Source organism: Amia ocellicauda, chromosome 6, assembly GCF_036373705.1.
Source record: "Amia ocellicauda isolate fAmiCal2 chromosome 6, fAmiCal2.hap1, whole genome shotgun sequence".
NCBI classification, from domain to species: Eukaryota; Metazoa; Chordata; class Actinopteri; order Amiiformes; family Amiidae; genus Amia; species Amia ocellicauda.
In genome coordinates this window covers 6,341,025-6,359,613 of record NC_089855.1, presented here as the reverse complement: position 1 = coordinate 6,359,613, position 18,589 = coordinate 6,341,025, and the positions used below count along the sequence as shown (strand labels likewise).

The following is an 18,589-nucleotide window of genomic DNA, read 5'->3' as shown; positions in this document are numbered from 1 at the left end:
GCGTCATTCTTATTCATTATAACAGATCATATTTCACACATGGGGGAAATGAAGCGTACTTACCAGTCAGATGAAAGAAATCTATTCCATAAAATCCCAAATGCATTCAGAAAACTGAACAACCCCCCAAAAGACACCAATACAGAACATGTCAGTCTTTATGCACTTTTATTTTTAATCTGATTTGCACATTCAAGGAAGAAATAACAATTTTTACTGAGATACAAAGAAGAATGAAGAACTGTGGGCCATTGCCTTCGACAGGATGTCCGTTTGCTGAATTAAGGCACATTTTGAAAGCTGTAAATCTAACAGTCGAGTGTGTTCATGATTCACTGTTCATAACCTGGCAAATACACAATACTGACGAATCTTTCATACAATGTCAATCGATTTTGTTCTCTTAGATCTCGGACTTTAGGGGGGCGTCTGTGCAGCAGGATTTGTAACCTTCATTTCAGCAGTGTCTGATATACCTAATAACCTGTTTAACACTTGGTCCCTCTGAATCGCAACCAAATAAAACCTATTCTTATGGAATTGCAATATATTATTGTGATGCTGCACCTCTAGTTTATTGTTAAATGAAAAGGTTTAGATGATGTGATTTTCCTAACCTAGCTTTGACTTCATGATTATTTTTTTATTAGTAGTAGCAGTAGAAATAGTAGTAATAAAACAAAAAAAGCTAGTTTTGTCAAATACTGTAAATGCTTTTCTATGTATTGATCTTTACTGTATATTTGAACTGTGTGATATTTTCTGTCCTTAGTATTCAAACTGTGGTTTTGGTAAGAAAAATCCATCCACAAATGCCCTTCAAAGACACAATCGGTGAATATTTAAATACTGCAATTTTTGGGGGGGATGCATTAAAGGCATCTCTGAGATATCTGCTTCACTGTGAAATCGCAAAAGAAATGGAAACGTATCCTGCGCAGTCGAAGGGAGCATCAGATCAAGTGAATACACACAATTTGGGAAGCTAACAGGTCATGGAGCTCCTCTCACCAGCTAATGCTTTTCAGAGTTTTCCATCGATTCCCCATCAGCATCTATGCCCTCAAAGTCACGGAGCTCACTCGAAATGTGGATTTCAACTGTACTAGACTCTGAACCTAACAAGACAAAGACAAAAGAAAAGACTCGGTTAAGGTTTTGTTGTTTTTACTTTATTTGCTTGCTTCTGTTCTCAACATGTTGGCATTCCAGAGACGTCGGTAATAAACACACACACATGGCTGTCCTCTCTTATGATTGTTCTTACGGGTGTAAAATCAGAGGATGCTTGCTGGATAGTTCCAGTTGCTATTTCTGAGGATTATACCCTGATTTCTAGTCATATCTCTGGCTTTGCCTTTAGTTTGCATGCTTCATGAACGCTGGATGTCAATAAAAACAATCTGTTCTCTGAAGCGTAGTCTATCCACAATCTCAATCTCATACAATTGTTGCTTAAATTACAAAGTTGTTATTTATATAGCTGTTTATTTGCTACTGTTTCTGTGGAAAGTGGTGAACAACACTTTCAGGCTCAACATAAACGGTGTGCCTAAATTGAATAACGATACTTCCGAAGAAAGACTAAAAAGAGAATTTACTTTGGTTCCACAAAAATCTCACTGGTTTGTCGCCCCTGATGTCGGCTACAGACTGTACAAGGAATGACAATTGTGTAAGACTGCTTTACGGCCACTTTTGAATAATTGGAAATCTATGACAATTCCTCCTCAAACACTCGGGAGTCTCTCTCTTTAAACTACTTTTTTCAGAGAGAGAAAGGCTGTCCTCGGAGATGCCCCCTGAGGCTGTGCGAATAAAGCGGTTATCTGGGGCAGAGGAAATGATAGAGTGGCCGAGTCCCGATCTCTGCTAAGACCGGACTTCCCAAGGTTCAGTGCAGCAGACGGCCCACCTCATGTTTATGTCTTTTACTGAGACCTTGTTTTCTCACAGTGATCTATAACCCACAACCAAATCCCCAATATTGAATTAATGAGTCAAATCATACACCCAGCTGACCATCTTAAGACACGTGTCTGCAATTTGAGTGCGATTCTTGTTTTGCCTGCAGCAGTTTGTTTCCTAAGCACATCGTTCTTACTGTGCAGTAGTTTAATGTTCTACACAAACCAGAAAACAGACACACAACTTAGAGCTGTGTTGCAATGTGCATGTTCCTAAAGATGTCTCTGACAGAAAACTCAACGGAGCGAATCCTGAAACTCTCGTACACTTCTTGAAAACATCCCAGCAGCTTTACTAAGAAAGCAGTTTTGTCTAGGCAGTCCAGGGATCGCACTGCAAAGGAGCTGTGAGAGAACTGACACTTTGCCTGGGGGGATATGTTTTTAATGTTGAATATGTAATTATGTTTATTGTGTCTTCCAGCTTCCTGTATCCATCAAGGTGACTTACACCTAACCAGTGTTTTGTTCACAGAAATATCCACAGCTTAGTGTTTATTGACATGTTTTTATTAGTTATTTCAGAGCACAACCTCATGAAAAATATGTATTAAATCCTCACACACTATAATAAAAAAAAACACTCTAACAGTGTTAATTAACTTCACAGAACAAATATATAAGTAGCTGCTAGCCATGTTAATAGAAATCTCCTGAGTTTTTATCTGTGCTTTTAATTGATTTGTTTTATGAAGCACCATTGAAATCATTCATTTGAAACATTATTTGCACAGGTACACAAGTTTGGAGGAAAGCTTGTTATTCTCAGATTAGTGTTGGAATTATTCTTTTTGTGTTCTACAGATACAGTTAGGTCCATAAATATTTTGTCTCTGCACGCCACCACAATGGATTTGAAAGGAAACAATCAAGATGTGCTTTAAGTGTAGACTTTCATCTTTAATTTGAGGGTAGTTACATCCACATTGGGTGAATGGTGTTGATGTGCCCCCCCAATCTGTTTTGTTTTATAATGATTTTTGTGATAATGATTTGTGTGGCGTACTAATTCACACCACATTTTAAAAATCCGAGTTACATGTGAAATAAATATTACTTCCAATGTTTTGCGAATGATAAGAGAAGAAGCACAATTTGCCTTTCCTTTCACAAATATGCGGAATGTCGAATTGCGGTGCTTTATGGTTCTTAATAGATCTGTTCAAGCTGTCAGGACGGTTCATCTCCTCACGTTAGTTCTGCCTCTCGATGGTGCGTAATCTGGGTGCCATTTCTTTATTTAATGTGAGTATGCTTAAGGTGTTGAAGAGCAATGATAATGAGGACCGTGGCACTTTAGTTTCTAGAGCAAGGTAAGAACGATTTCTACCAATAGGTATTTATCTCCTGTAAGATTACACAACCGTTTATTACAGGAGTTATTCAATAAACAGCATGAACAACGGTCCTCCTGTTGTTAACTGTCATCAGGTACATCCAATCAAACAGAGCTCAATTTGTGGTGATCAATACACAGTGTACTGGTCAACATTACCCTTAATTGGTTACACTTTACAGTTAGTGTCCCTAATTACTGTTTATTTACACTGTAATTACTTGGTAACTACCAGTGTAATTATACCTATTTACACTGTAATTGTGCATGGTTACAATGTTTTTACTGTGCTAGGGTAACACTTACATTTAGTGTCCCTAATTACTACCAGTGTAAGTATGCCTATTTGCACTGTATTTACACTATAACAAGTAATTACAGTGTAAATACACAGTAATTAGGGACACTTAATGTAAAGTGTTACCCCAGGTAGTAGCGTGGGTTAAAAATCTGTTCTTATTAAGATGGTCTGATTGAGAACCTGACATTTCGGACACACGCAGGCAAGTCAGGCTGTTTCAGATCAAAAGCAGTTTCTGTCATTGCTTTTCTTCACTGAAGGTTTTGCTAAGAAATCGTGCTTCCTGGCAGAGAAATGAGGCATCTACAAACTATATATACACACACACATGATTTGCTGTGTTATAACGATGGAGATGGACTGTCCCCAGGCAGTGTGGCGGTCCCGATTGGATTGATATGCATTCCTTTCTTCTTAAAACAACTCTGAAACCCGGTCCCCCCCGCCCTCGCCCGATCGGCCCCTGGCACTCAACAGCATGGGCATCACCAGCCGTGGTACACCGGCGACACCCTGCCGTGATTCTCATCGCTGTGTCTGTTACCTTCGGAGAGGACGCTGATGGCGTCGGAGGCCTGCTGCCCGTTGCCGTTCATGCCCTTCTTGGCCTCCTGCACGTAGCCCTGGTAGTTGAGCGAGGAGCCCACGGTGGGGTTGTAGGCACCCGCCGCTGCGGCCGACGTGGAGGCTGAGTCCCAGGGGATCTCCCGGCGGCGCTGGACGCTCAGGTCGACGTCGAAGCCGGTCCAGCCATGGAACGCCAGGGTGTTGAGGAAGCCCTGCATGGGGTTGAGGATCCCCTGGGGAGAGACGAGACGCACGCGGTACACTGATGTCACTGTGATGTCGGAGGTCTGGTCAGGAGTTGTCATAGATCAAGGTAAGAGGATCCGAACACACACCGCCATTAGTGTTAATTAGCGTTTCATTAGCATCTCTACTGAATAAACTAAGTCCAGATAATTGGAGGATGTGGGGAGACTTAAGGCTTGAAGTCCCAACTCATGTATCCCCAGCCGTACCCAACACCACAATCTGAAGCCTAAACACAACCCTAGCACTGACACTAACGTAAACTGGTGACAATATGAAAAAAACATACACAAACTCACCATTATAAACCATGTGATCAGGGCAGCGTTTCTCACATTCTTGAGGTGACTGGCTTTGATGTCGGCCTGCATCTCCAGATAAAACAGAAGGCTCTCGTTGATCAGGTTTGGCAGCCAACTGTGAATTTCAAACAGGTTTTGATTGTGCCTGCTACGTTCTCCTAATGACATAATCATTTAATGTATTAGAGTTATTAGAGTTATTGTGTTGTGTGTCAATGTGAGTGGACTCGTCAAAGGCAATCTCTTATAACAATAATGAGTTACACACTGATCCATGAGACTCAATACAAACCAGGTTTCCTCATAGTGTTGGAAAGGTTGATTTCAATAACGTTTCTGCTGAAAAAAATTGTCATTAAGTACAAACATGATACACAATGTATTCAGAGTGTCAGTTATGATGTAAATCAACATTTTGTTTCTCAGCGTCGTATTAATAGCGATTTTATGAATACCAATATGTATCAATTTTTCTACGACTGCTGTTAAAGCAGGTACCGTAACAGAAGAGTCTGCAGCCAAAGCAAAACACGTTTTCCTTTACATGTTACTGTGAAAGCCCTTGTATCTTATCATACAAAAGCAGACTATCTAGGTGATGGTATTGATCTGGTTTGTTAAGTAAAGGCTTTTTGCAGAAACAGCTATGATTCTAAAGCACAAGAGTTCCGACAGGACAGCTGTGATATGATGCCTTGAAAGTGCCATCGAGTAGTACATGGATTTGCGTTTAGATTTAGTATAATAATGAGAAGAAGGTCACATTTACACGGCTAAGACATCCTTCAGGAAAGTTGTGCATCGGTTCTCAGGCACCGGGAGGGTTTATTGATTAGGGCCGTTAGAAAATAGATTGGTTTGACACAGTAAACACAAAGTCAATTGTCATGCATCTGGCCCTGTTCAGGAGGTATTGATATGCAGGGCAAAGTGTTTTATTCTTTATTGAAAGTTTAAAGTGTGCATATAAATGTATTCCCTACAAATATAAGGTATATATGTACAACCTGCCCATTTAGGTTCATTCTTAAGAGAATTCAACCCTTCGTGTTGCAAATATCCCAGATTTAAAAGTTGGTAAGACTAATGGAGTTTTAAATATTGACTTTTGTTTCTCTTGAGCCCTTTTCGGGTTAGTGGGGTTATCATTTTGTTATCACTGTAGAAGTGTCTTTCAACATTGTGGCCCATTCTGACTTGCAAGGGTATCCATTACATAAGGTTATTCTCTTTTTATCATCTGTCTGTTCAACAATCTTTATTCTCAGCAAAGGATCGATAGAGATAGACAGATAGAGTATACATATGATCCAATTACTTTTTAATTATGGAAAATTAAAATCCCTTCAAAAGGAGGAAATAAAATAAGCATGACTCTTACCAAATTACAAAAACAAGCATGATTTTGAAGAATCGTGTTTTTATCTCTGTTCCCAGTCGTCTCTCGTTCTCTGTGTATATCCCCTGTCTTCCTTTCAGTAGTGATGTAACTGCATCGAAGACATGAAAGCAAAATAAAATATAAAATAACCACCGAGATATGTGTTGAGAACATGAATCACATTGCTGGAGAGGGACTGACATGGTGTCACGTAATCTGATTTCTCTGCCATATAATTAATATCACAGATTCACGGCATTGCACACTGTGTGGTCATGAAATTCAAATATTGCCATGATATTAAAAACGGATACACTTCCATGTATTGTCTGGAATCTAATTTTAAATTACTTTGCTGTGGAAGATGAAACAGCTGCTGTCAGGACCGCAACGGGTCAAATGTTAAAGACAAGCCTGTGGAGAATTGCACCTAATTTTGCCTATATCGCTTCATATGACTTTAGAAGGAACACAATTTAAAATGGTTCTCTTGAAACTGAAATATAAGCACAATAAATCTGTAGGGATGACAATAAATCTCAGCCATGTAACTAAAGGATCTGTAATACTTCAAAAGATACAGAAAGTTTGAGTATTTCTGTTTTCACGTCATGTGTGTAACAGCAGATTATTGTCTTTGCCGAGGATATACACACAGGTGACAAAAGAAAATCCAACATAAAGTGTCTCATTAAGGTGTTGGGCACCACAAGCCCCAGAACAGCTTCAATGCTCTTGGCACAGATTCTAGAGTCTCTGGACTCTACTGGAGGGATGAACACCATTCTTCCAAAAGATATTCCCTCATTTGGGGTTTTGATGATGGTGGTGGAGAGCGCTGTCTAACATGTTGGTCCACAATCTCCCATAGGTGTTCAATTGGGTTGAGATCTAGAGACTGCGAAGGCCATAGCATATGAGTCACATCATTTTCATACTCATCACATCATTCAGTGACCCTCGTGCCCTGTGGATTGGGGCATTGTCATCCTGGAAGAGACCACTCCCATCAGAATAGAAATGTGTCACCATAGGATAAAGGTGATCACTCAGAATAACTGTAATGATTTGCAGTGACCCTTCCCTCTAAGGCAGTGGTTCCCAAACCGGTCCTGGGGGACCCCCTACCCTGCTGGTTTTTGTTCCAACTGAGCTCTCAATGACTTAATTTAACCCTTAATTGAACTAATAATTTCCTAAATCAGACTTTTAATTATTTTAAACGGTTTGGGAACCACTGCTCTAAGGGGACATTGGATTGCATGGATTGTATCAGAGACATCAATCGAGATCATGCTGGAGATCAAGGCCCCTGACATCAGCAACTCAGGGAGACAATACAAGTGAATAGTGCCACAGTGTCAACAGACTGTACTTGTATATTTATGACTCCTTACCATTTGCACTCCTGAAAGGCATTTTAAAACAAACATTATGTACGTAATAGTATTGAACAGTTTATTTCTAAGTTGCAATAAATCCTGTAAAGCTCACAAAGTAAACCATATTTAAATGCAATAGATCATTTAAAATGTAGAGAAACGGTATAGTTACATGAACAATACAGCCATACCATCAACTTGGACTTGAACATGAACATATGGATATAAAAAGTGCTTCTCGATGATTTAACAGTGATTTTTGGTGTCTAAAACCCATTGCCTTTTATCTCAGTGATAAATAAGCCACAGCCCCCCATGACGCACTTCACCGCAGACTGAACGCTGACTTACCGGCTGACACGGTCCTTCCAAACAGTACCGGGTTGACAATTAGCACGAGCAGTAATGGCGCGTAGGTGGTGATGTAATGGGGGATGGCATGTTCTAGTCCGTTTTCACAGCTGGAAGGAGAGACATTAAAAACATAAAACAGTGCGACCATGAAAGATATTCTGGGCAGTGAGATAAACCCGTCTCACGCTCTTCTCGTTGGCACTGAATATTACACGCACCTTGAAATGGAAGGATAGTAGAGCATCGCCACTCCCTCCACACACAGCAAGACCGCCAGCCCCCACGTGATCATGTGGTACAACACGATGGTGCTGAAACAGTCGAACAGAAGTGGGACCAATTAAAAGGGCTGCAATTAACTGAGATTCTGTGCATTCTCTTCTTTATATATTTGTCTAATATATACATTATATATAGCAAATACGTGTGCCAAGAAAGGTATTCAAATTGCCTTTTAAAAAGATGAGAAGGTTTTTATGAATCTGTTGAACTCGAGAGTGCACAAGTCATAACCATACTTGTATTTTGCTCATCAGAGAGTATTACTAACAATGTAGATTTCTCAAATATATGAGAAACAAGCTAACAAGCTAAAGCTCATTTTAACAAGCTAAAGTGATATAACAAGTGAAGCATTAAAAAGGAGAGCGCGAGGCACTAAGAGTTCATCTTTGTGTAGGAACACAATCAACGTCAGGACTCGACTCTGGCTTTAGGCCACTTACAACTTTGTCCATTGAACAACTTTTAAAAGTACAGCTCTGTTCATTGAGCCAAACCAGCGGTATTTGTCGACAAATTCCTTTCACTTAAAACAAATTCATTCAGGTTAGGCAGGCAATACATCAACTGTGTCCTCCCTCTGCAGATGCAATGGCTTCTGGGAAATTGATCAATAAGCAGCATTTTGCTTTTAAGTAAAGAAAATATTGTTCTGTAACAAAAAGAAGGGTCTGAATTCTAAATTCTTCTATATTCAGGTTATGGGTGCCTCGACATTTTAATTTACAGGAGCAGAAAACTATTTTGAAGGTTGTCTCTTAAGTTTAAATGGGTTACATTTAAAAAAGTCAATTCCACTCATAGGTGTGAATGGGATATGGCCAAAGCATAAAGAAGTATGATATTAAGCATTTACCAAATTTCAAATTTTATGTTACAATTCCAGTTCCTTCGTTTTTCTGAGACACGGTTTTCTCCAAAACAATATAGCAAATAAGCAAGCTGTCATGTAAAGACAGGAAAACTCATCAGTCATACAACAAAAAAGCAGTTTTTTTATTACACTGGTAACTTGGGAATACCTTAGTCCAGCTGATCTTTTAACAACTAAATAGACGTCCACAGCGTAACAGAATGTCCACCAGAAAGAGGCGCTATAAAATAACTGGATCCACATCTGCAAAAAGAGCACAATCGGTCTGATTGGTTAAGTCAATACAGCTTCATAATATTCTGCATTTTCAGCTCAAACTCAGCATTCATATTTTGGAAATAGATGTGATATTCCTCCTGGTAATAATGCCGCTAATTCGGTTGCATAAAATGAATAAAATTGAAATGAACTGATTTCACACAAGTGGATTTTTGAATGTGTCACGCTGTAATTTGGAGAGATATTCCACCTACTTTCTGCTGCTGCTAACAGAGTGATATTTCTAACTTGACTGAGATAATTCATTCCAGCCAGAAAGACAGAAAAGGGGATCCTACGCACCGCGCTGCCCACGCAGAACGTAGCCGGCCACACTTCCGTGGTATTGGTGACTGAAATCCTGGCGATGAAGTTTTCCGAGCTGAGCCACACGGACGATCTGAGAATGATCCCTGTGAAAGAAACATAGAAACATGAGCTGCACTGAGGCACACAACTGTATATCTACTAGAGTGGCTGTGTGTGTGATTTCTGTTGAACAGGGCATTTATGAATGAATGGCAAAGATATTTAACAACAACGCAAACAACACCAGTTTGGAAACTGCATCACTTCATTACAAAAGATGAATTATGCTACAGAGCAAAAGAACAACACTGACATCATGTGTGTTCGCCTCCCTCAGGGGGGTTAGCGGCGTTATTACAACAGCCGAGGGGGCGTGCAGCACTGCATGGGAACTGATGATCCAATACGCTCTCGTAAAATACTTTCAACTGGAACTAAAAAAATATGAGCCACTCTCTGTACTCAAAGCAAATGAACTGTAGGGGCATACTCACAAGCATAACAAGTTAGAAAGAAGAATACACTGAATTATGCATTATTTGGCCTTTTGGCTTTGCCTCTACTGGTATCAAATTAGCTTGTTGTTGACTGGCGTGCCTGACCAGCAACTTTCACTGCCTGTCAATGGAAGTGAAAAAGCAGAAGGACATGAAATCAAACACACAAGGCCTGATGGCTGAGGGAAGTTGAAATTCCCTTTCTTTGATGTTCACTTGCCGTTTATTAATGATCAAAAGGTTAATCAGGCTGAACATGTGGGGCTGCAGACTGTGGTCTAATCTAATGTGGGCCAGAGTTTGCTTTGATGTATGTGTGCCACTTGAAATCTGAGTAAAATAATGTGAATGGGTTACACATTTGTGTATCTTTCACTTCGGAATAATTATTTGTGTAAAATGGGGTAGGTAAATAAAAACATACCAACTATGCTTAATTGGGTCACTTCTCCTACATATTTATATTACACTTATATTATTCTTGTTATATGTTATATTACATACAGAAGAACACCACTCTCGTTTATCTTCCGCATATCATTGTGTGAAAATTTGGTGGATTAATGAGAGCACATGCCGTTTGGTTTATAGTAAACAATTTAGTTTTTAGTTATTTTGTAGTATTGTCAATTCATGTTGGATGACGTATCATTTGTCGGACTAACAAGTACTAAATACAAGGACTGAGATTCAGACCTCTTTGGCGGATGGCGGTTTGCGAATTGGCACATTACCGAGTCGTTTTATAATGGGCATGGATTCATTCTTGGCGATTTTTGGCGGAATTGAGAATTTGGCGGATTAACAAGTGGGGAGATAAATGAGAGACTGGACATGTATATTAATTCCTGGCATCATCCATTTTATTGAAGAATTCGAGCTATGGGCAGGACATTACAATCGCAATAAGTCATCCTGTTTCGGGAGATTTCGGGAGATTCAGATTTATTGCTCTATTGAGCTCTAACAAAAACAATTGATTGTCATTGCTTTAGCTACTGGCAATGCACCACATAAAAAAACCCTGAAACGTACTGTTTGACTGCATGGATTTGGTGTATCTTCTCAAAAGACCCGCACTGGGGAGCTAGAGAGACCAGCTACGCCCTTTTCAGCGGTTAAATTGAACTCTTCACCGATTAATTCACATAATCAGGTTGAGTATAAAATCGTACAGCTGTCAGGTTTTATTATATTTTTTGTGTATTCAACAGGGAGTCAGATTGGCACAGATACCTCCTATATATTATTGCTCCTTCTTGCACCCAGCAAAAGTTATATTTTTAATAACCATTTAAACATTAACAACACACAGCCTATCTACCCTACACCCATTATGTACAATCGTGTGGACATTACACTCACCTAAAGGATTATTAGGAACACCAAACTAATACTGTGTTTGACCCCCTTTCGCCTTCAGAACTGCCTTAATTCTACGTGGCATTGATTCAACAAGGTGCTGAAAGCATTCTTTAGAAATGTTGGCCCATATTGATAGGATAGCATCTTGCAGTTGATGGAGATTTGTGGGATGCACATCCAGGGCACGAAGCTCCCGTTCCACCACATCCCAAAGATGCTCTATTGGGTTGAGATCTGGTGACTGTGGGGGCCAGTTTAGTACAGTGAACTCATTGTCATGTTCAAGAAACCAATTTGAAATGATTCGACCTTTGTGACATGGTGCATTATCCTGCTGGAAGTAGCCATCAGAGGATGGGTACATGGTGGTCATAAAGGGATGGACATGGTCAGAAACAATGCTCAGGTAGGCCGTGGCATTTAAACGATGCCCAATTGGCACTGTGAGGGCCTAAAGTGTGCCAAGAAAACATCCCCCACACCATTACACCACCACCACCAGCCTGCACAGTGGTAACAAGGCATGATGGATCCATGTTCTCATTCTGTTTACGCCAAATTCTGACTCTACCATCTGAATGTCTCAACAGAAATCGAGACTCATCAGACCAGGCAACATTTTTCCAGTCTTCAACTGTCCAATGTTGGTGAGCTTGTGCAAATTGTAGCCTCTTTTTCCTATTTGTAGTGGAGATGAGTGGTACCCGGTGGGGTCTTCTGCTGTGGAGCCCATCCGCCTCAAGGTTGTACGTGTTGTGGCTTCACAAATGCTTTGCTGCATACCTCGGTTGTAACGAGTGGTTATTTCAGTCAAAGTTGCTCTTCTATCAGCTTGAATCAGTCGGCCCATTCTCCTCTGACCTCTAGCATCAACAAGGCATTTTCGCCCACAGGACTGCCGCATACTGGATGTTTTTCCCTTTTCACACCATTTTTTGTAAACCCTAGAAATGGTTGTGCGTGAAAATCCCAGTAACTGAGCAGATTGTGAAATACTCAGACCGGCCCGTCTGGCACCAACAACCATGCCACGCTCAAAATTGCTTAAATCACCTTTCTTTCCCATTCAGACATTCAGTTTGGAGTTCAGGAGATTGTCTTGACCAGGACCACACCCCTAAATGCATTGAAGCAACTGCCATGTGATTGGTTGGTTAGATAATTGCATTAATGAGAAATTGAACAGGTGTTCCTAATAATCCTTTAGGTGAGTGTATGTACAAATGTTAATACATCACCAATATGACACTTGACAAGGGAGCTATTTTAATCATCTCCAGGTCAATGGTTATAGATCTTTATTCACTCCATTCACAGTGATCCCTAGCATACAAATAAATAAACTTTTAAATGAAAACTTGAATCCGTCTTCTACAAAAAATAATTGAATTGAAACACATATTCCATATTTATTGGAATTCAGAAAAGTGTCACTCCGTCAGTCATTTTCTTTATGTTGTTTTTTTTCCTATAGCTTGAAGAACATGAAGCTTAAAATCATGCTTTCAGCAATACATCTGACTATAGGCAGTTCAAAGTGCTCTGTTTTGTAATATCGATGATTCACATAACAAAGTGCTGTTCTGGACTTTTATACCCACTATTTATCTTAGTTTTTCTTTAAGCAGTACTACAAACGTTTATCTGATCGATTACTCCCATTTTCCACCAAGAACAGATGAAAAGAAACAATTGTGTTCATATAGTAATAAAAAATACATATATACTGTGGAAATCACAGTTAACATGTACATTATACATGTGATGTGAATTCCCTGATCTATAAAGAGAATAGCTTATGCATCTTCAATTGTATACTCACAGGAATTTAAAAGCATATATTCTGCTCTTATTCAACTATCACAATGATACAAATAAAAAGCATGACTTAAATATAATTAGATCACTAATGCTCCTGTTAGTACATTGTTGATTGATTACGCCACAACAGATAAGAGCAATAAAATATTTACATACATATTAAATAAGCTACTCCTCTTAAACATACATTTGACAGATGAAATACTCAAGTAATATCTGTATATGTTGTCTAATCTAATCCTTTAATAAAAAGATTTGAATACTATGAAATTTAAACTAACCTTCACATATCCACAATCAAGTGACCCCTACACGTCTTTTGTACAATTTGAAGCACAATCCCAACACAAATCATTTTCATTTTGTAAGAAAACAACATATAATTTATTTACACATATTTAAAGCATCGTTAGTGCGCTGTCAGGACTGAATCCATCTCGGCTTAAATGACCACAAATATTATACTACTGAAAGGGCAAATGCACATTCACTGTCTCCCTCGGATGCATCGAGACTCAGACCTTATACCTTAACCACCTGCTCGAGAGAAGACTGACAGTTACCTCACGCACAATTATGACAACATGTGAATCACCCGAGAAATCATAACGCTGTCAATTGTGTTTAATTGTGCGAATGTAGTTCAGGCTGCAGGCGGAGGACACAAACTCCGACACCTCTGTTTCCAAGTTACAACTTATTTAATATCTTACCTATAATATCTGGGTCCCTTTTAATGTGACAACAGATTGTGCACACTGAGGTAGAATATAGACAGACAGGTTGCCATTATATAATGAGTGCCCCCAAAAGAGCAGAACAGTCTAATTTTCTTCAAGATACATATGATCTTTCTGCATGAAGCACAAGGCCACGGTGACAGACAGAGATTTTGGGTCGTCTCCATTCCACCTGTTGTATTAATTTGTTGATATGTTTGCTGTTTTTTTGCTTACAGTTCAACTGTGTTGAAGACTATAACGCAGTCTCTCTGTCAGAGTGCTGTCCTCATAAGAATGAGACTGTATTCACTGTTAGAGATTAAAACGTGCTAAGCTGGTACAAGTCATCGGTTTCCTTTCATTCCTCCATCGCTGTTCCCTCACAAGACCCGTCCGTACTAATCCGACTCAGCAGCCTTGAGCTCAGTCTCAGAAAGACCAGAAAATCAAGAAAATATATACTATGCTTTTTGATTTAGGGGTGTATTGTATGCAAGGCCTAGGAAGGACACATAGATCGTTAGAAGAAGAAGAAATGTATTAAAGATGTACTCTTTTTAAGGAGGGAATTCTCACATAACACATCACAGAAAATTCCTTCTAAAAATGGCAATAGAACAAACTGTACAGGAACAAAAACTCAATGAACTAATGAAAGTGAGAAAAAAACAGTGCTGACAGACAGCATCAGAGGAATGTAATAAAAAAGGAAAAAGTATCATTGTACTGCAGTACGAGATGCGTTTTCAATCACAAGGACAGGAGGGCATCATCTCTGACTTCATGTGAATACAAGAATAGATTGTGGATATTTCTGTCTAATTACATACTTCATGAATATAATTGAAAGCAATGTTTTAACCAAAACATTTAAATGGTAAATATACTTCTCATCTTCTTTCTTGACTAATAATAATAACAATCATAAATTAAAAGTGTATTATTATGAAATCTTCCATCCGGATGCACTTTTCTAACACTGCTAGCTACACGTGTGTAACTTGTCACCAGGCTATAGTTATTATGTAAGCTAGTGTTCAGCAGAACATTGTGTACTTGAGGTACTTGCACATCTTATTGAAAAGCAAAGATGCATGCTGGGAAAACAAGAGACCGCAAAATAAATACATGCACCCGAGAACAAACAAAAGTGGGTGACATCAGTGAAAACCTGGAAATAAGACCATGGCTGTGGGCCGGACAGCAGGAAAACAGGACAGACTGAAAGATGGAAAAGATGGGAGAGAGTGAGATGGGAAGGCAGAAAATAAAATGTTAATATCTTGGGGAGGCCTTCACCCATCAGTGGATCTGAAGAGGCTGCAGCTACTGATGATGCATCTATCCATCCCCAAATGTACATCACTCCCCCCCCACCCACACACATGCATTATTAAAAACCAATATAAAGCAAATCACACCCAGCACTGGTCTGAACATGACGTCCACCCCGGCCCGCACTCACCTGCGCATCCCAGCACGTCGCACAGGCTGATGATGAGGAGGATGCGGGCGGAGGAGGCCGGCTTCGGGAGGGGGTACTGGCCCAGTCTCCGGTAGCCCCGCAGCCGCTTGGGCAGGATCTGCAGGACGGCGAGGACCAGGCTGACGCTGCCGCTGCCGACGCAGATGGCGCTGAAGAAGCGCGGCTGGAAGTTGACCACGTAGCCGGTGGACTCGTCCCTGTTGGGGCAGCAGTAAGTCTCCAGGCGCGGGGAGGCCATGGCGGACAGGGTCGGTCGGATCTCGGCGGCGGGGGGAAAGAAAAGGGAAATTCATTCATTGAGTCGCTGGTCTGAGTTAGCAGAGAAATCACGGGATGTCTCATCATGTGCTCCTGTTTAATCCCTCAGCCACATCTCAGCTGCCCACATCTTCAGGGACTTTCAGTGGGAGACACTGGAAAAGGCGTTTTTGAACATAAAAACGCACACATTGTAACTGTATAATCCTAATAATAATGTTTCATTTCTCTGGGTGAGAAATAGACGTGGTGGCATTATTCCCTGAGAAATGTATTTGTTGATTTAACTTATTTAAAGTGAACTATTACAACATTGTTACGGATAGAAGGCCATGTCTATACCAGCATGGTAAACGAAACATATAGTGAAATATCCCACTTTAATGAAAACTCTTTATACCCCCCAAACCACTGGCAGGTTTGCATTTAAAAAGCTTGTTGACAGCAAATGTGGAGTTTGTTTTCCACCTCTTGCTGGCTTGACCTGGTTCCAGCATTGATTTTTAGTTGTATTGTATTGTTTTGTTATATTTACAAAATATATCCAGTTTCAGCACTTTCAAATGAAAAATGCATGTTTTGTCAAAGTTGTGTACCGAGTAAGGCAACTATTTCCATGTGCCACATAGTAAAGTAATCAACATATGTGTGCACAATAAAGAAGAACCGATTTTGAATAAAGTGCGATGTAATTGAAAAATAAGAACTATTAGGAATTCAGTTAAAACCATATGACTTTGATATAAAGGGTTCTGTTATATATTTTCAAAATAAATGAAAACAACATGATTGAATCTTTTCATGCTCTGTGTTAATAGATTTGAAAATGTGTTTCATGCTGCCAGTCTGCAGAACATTGAAACTTTGAAAGAGATTTCATTTCCTTTTTACATTTTTGTCAATACTTCTACTTTTATGTATTTATTTTTTAAAGCTTCCTTGGATAGATCTTTCTTCCAAAAGATGCATTGCTTAATCGATGGGTACCGTCTGAGAACTTCTGGAAGGACAGTTGCTGTAAGTACACTTTGAAGGTAAAAAAATTGCAGCTCTCTGTCTTACACACACATGTGCATGTATTATGTGCATGTACATGCATATATAAGCATGTGTGTGTACATGTGTGTTTGAGTGTGTGTATATGCCCCTTTGGAGAAGGGAAATGTTATAAAATTGTGTTGTTGATGGTCAGTATTATATTTTCTTTGCAGGTTTGCAATATACACTGTTCCAGAGTGTCTCATGCTTGTATTATTATTTTTATTGATTTATTATCCAGGATGACCTACAGTTTACACGAGAAATACTTCAAAGCATTACAAAAGTGCAGTAACACAGTCACTACGAAGCTGAACAAAGCTATCCTTCACCACAAATTTGTGTGCTGATAGGATGAGCAGTCCCCTTTATACTAATACAACTTACATTTACTTTAAATGACATCCATGATATAGTAACAAGACACGTGCTGAGCAGATTCAGTTATGCATGAGACAATGATGTGTGAAGGAAACGCACTTTCACTGAAACACTGAAGTATAAGAATGTAAACATAAACATAACAGCTAACATCTCTGGTGTTCTTGTTAGCATCGTCTACCATTTACTGCCATCTGGTGTCTGAAGATCAATATTACAGAGAACATATAGAGAATCACAGGGTTTAGAGCTTGTCCACACTTGAGCCTCATTCTGTGCTCAATAACACTGCAGCCCTGAAGACCTGATTAACACTTCATATTGGGTATTAATGTGAATATGTTTCTAATACAACATACGTGTGTTGTACACTGTCTGGAGAACCTCAGGTCTTTACTATGAATATGAAATGAAACTTGATTTGTGGAGGACTGCGATTGGAATTTGAAAAGCCTTTCTTGAGAAGCGATGTATACATAGAGCCTGAAGATATTCATAATGTATCGCCTGCAAGAGCAATTTGTTTGATTTTCAGTTTACCAGAGTGTTGTATGAACCCCCCTCCTTCTTCAGTCTCATTGCAGTGGCTTCATCTCTGTGTCGTCTCTGAGTGACAGGCTGTGAGGCGGTTGAGGTTGAGCCCAAGTGGCGTCCCTCACATCTGCAGCTCTGATCCTTACCAACCTGCGCAGGAGTGCCGCTGCTCTCTGCAAATATTGAAAAAGCAAACTTTACCCAAAGCTAAGTACATACAAACAACTGCTGTTAAAGAAGCTGTTCATACCTCATCCAGAAGACAGAGACAGTGGCAGGACAATAGGAGGGTAGGAAATAGCAACTCAAATCCCTTTTTTATTCAACAGCAACAAGAAACAGCTCCCGGATTGCACCGGACATTTTGCACATTGTGAAAAGGCTTTATCTGGGAATTCTGACACCAATTATAAGTATGTCCACTTTGGGGAGAGAATAAAAATTAGAAAAAAAACAGACACAGGTCTTGTATTTGTGTGTCACTGAAGATCACAGAGTGAGAATACAACTAGGCATTTAAAGCAAACAAACAGACCAACACGCAAATGTTGCTTTGCTGCTGTTTAAACATTCATATTAAGATATATATGTATATTGTTTGTTTCACAATGGAGACAATTATGTAAACAATTCAGTGTGCAAACAATCATTCAGCAGAGTTCAACAAATATATTCCTGCTCAAGACGTTTCCCTACACAACTTCCTCTGTGCAGAGACTCTTTGTTGAAGAGGAAGTGATGTCACTTACTTTGCAAAGTTGCAGCTGAAAACAAAAACCATTTGGGCAGAGTCAGAGCTGCAGGCACCAGGGCTGGGCTACAGCACGACTCCCTGTTTATCTTCCCTGAAGTTCATGATCCTGGTGCTTCCAGTGCAACAACATGAAGAGCCTTTAACAATCCTGGCACTCGAGACGCTGAACTGAGA

General features: G+C 39.7%; 1 protein-coding gene across 1 annotated transcript; it reads right to left on the bottom strand.

The window, feature by feature from the left end:
- Nucleotides 1-151: 151 nt before the first annotated feature.
- Nucleotides 152-18,530, bottom strand: gpr143 (G protein-coupled receptor 143). Its single transcript, XM_066705947.1, has 11 exons — nucleotides 18,411-18,530; nucleotides 17,668-17,834; nucleotides 15,430-15,709; nucleotides 9,554-9,663; nucleotides 9,141-9,235; nucleotides 8,055-8,147; nucleotides 7,834-7,943; nucleotides 6,101-6,209; nucleotides 4,717-4,834; nucleotides 4,149-4,404; nucleotides 152-1,118 (listed from the first exon to the last, which is right to left on the bottom strand). Exons 2-11 carry the CDS (start codon nucleotides 17,704-17,706, stop codon nucleotides 1,015-1,017), a joined length of 1,314 nt encoding a protein of 437 aa, XP_066562044.1. The 5' UTR covers nucleotides 17,707-17,834; nucleotides 18,411-18,530; the 3' UTR covers nucleotides 152-1,014.
- Between the last annotated feature and the right edge of the window lie 59 nt (nucleotides 18,531-18,589).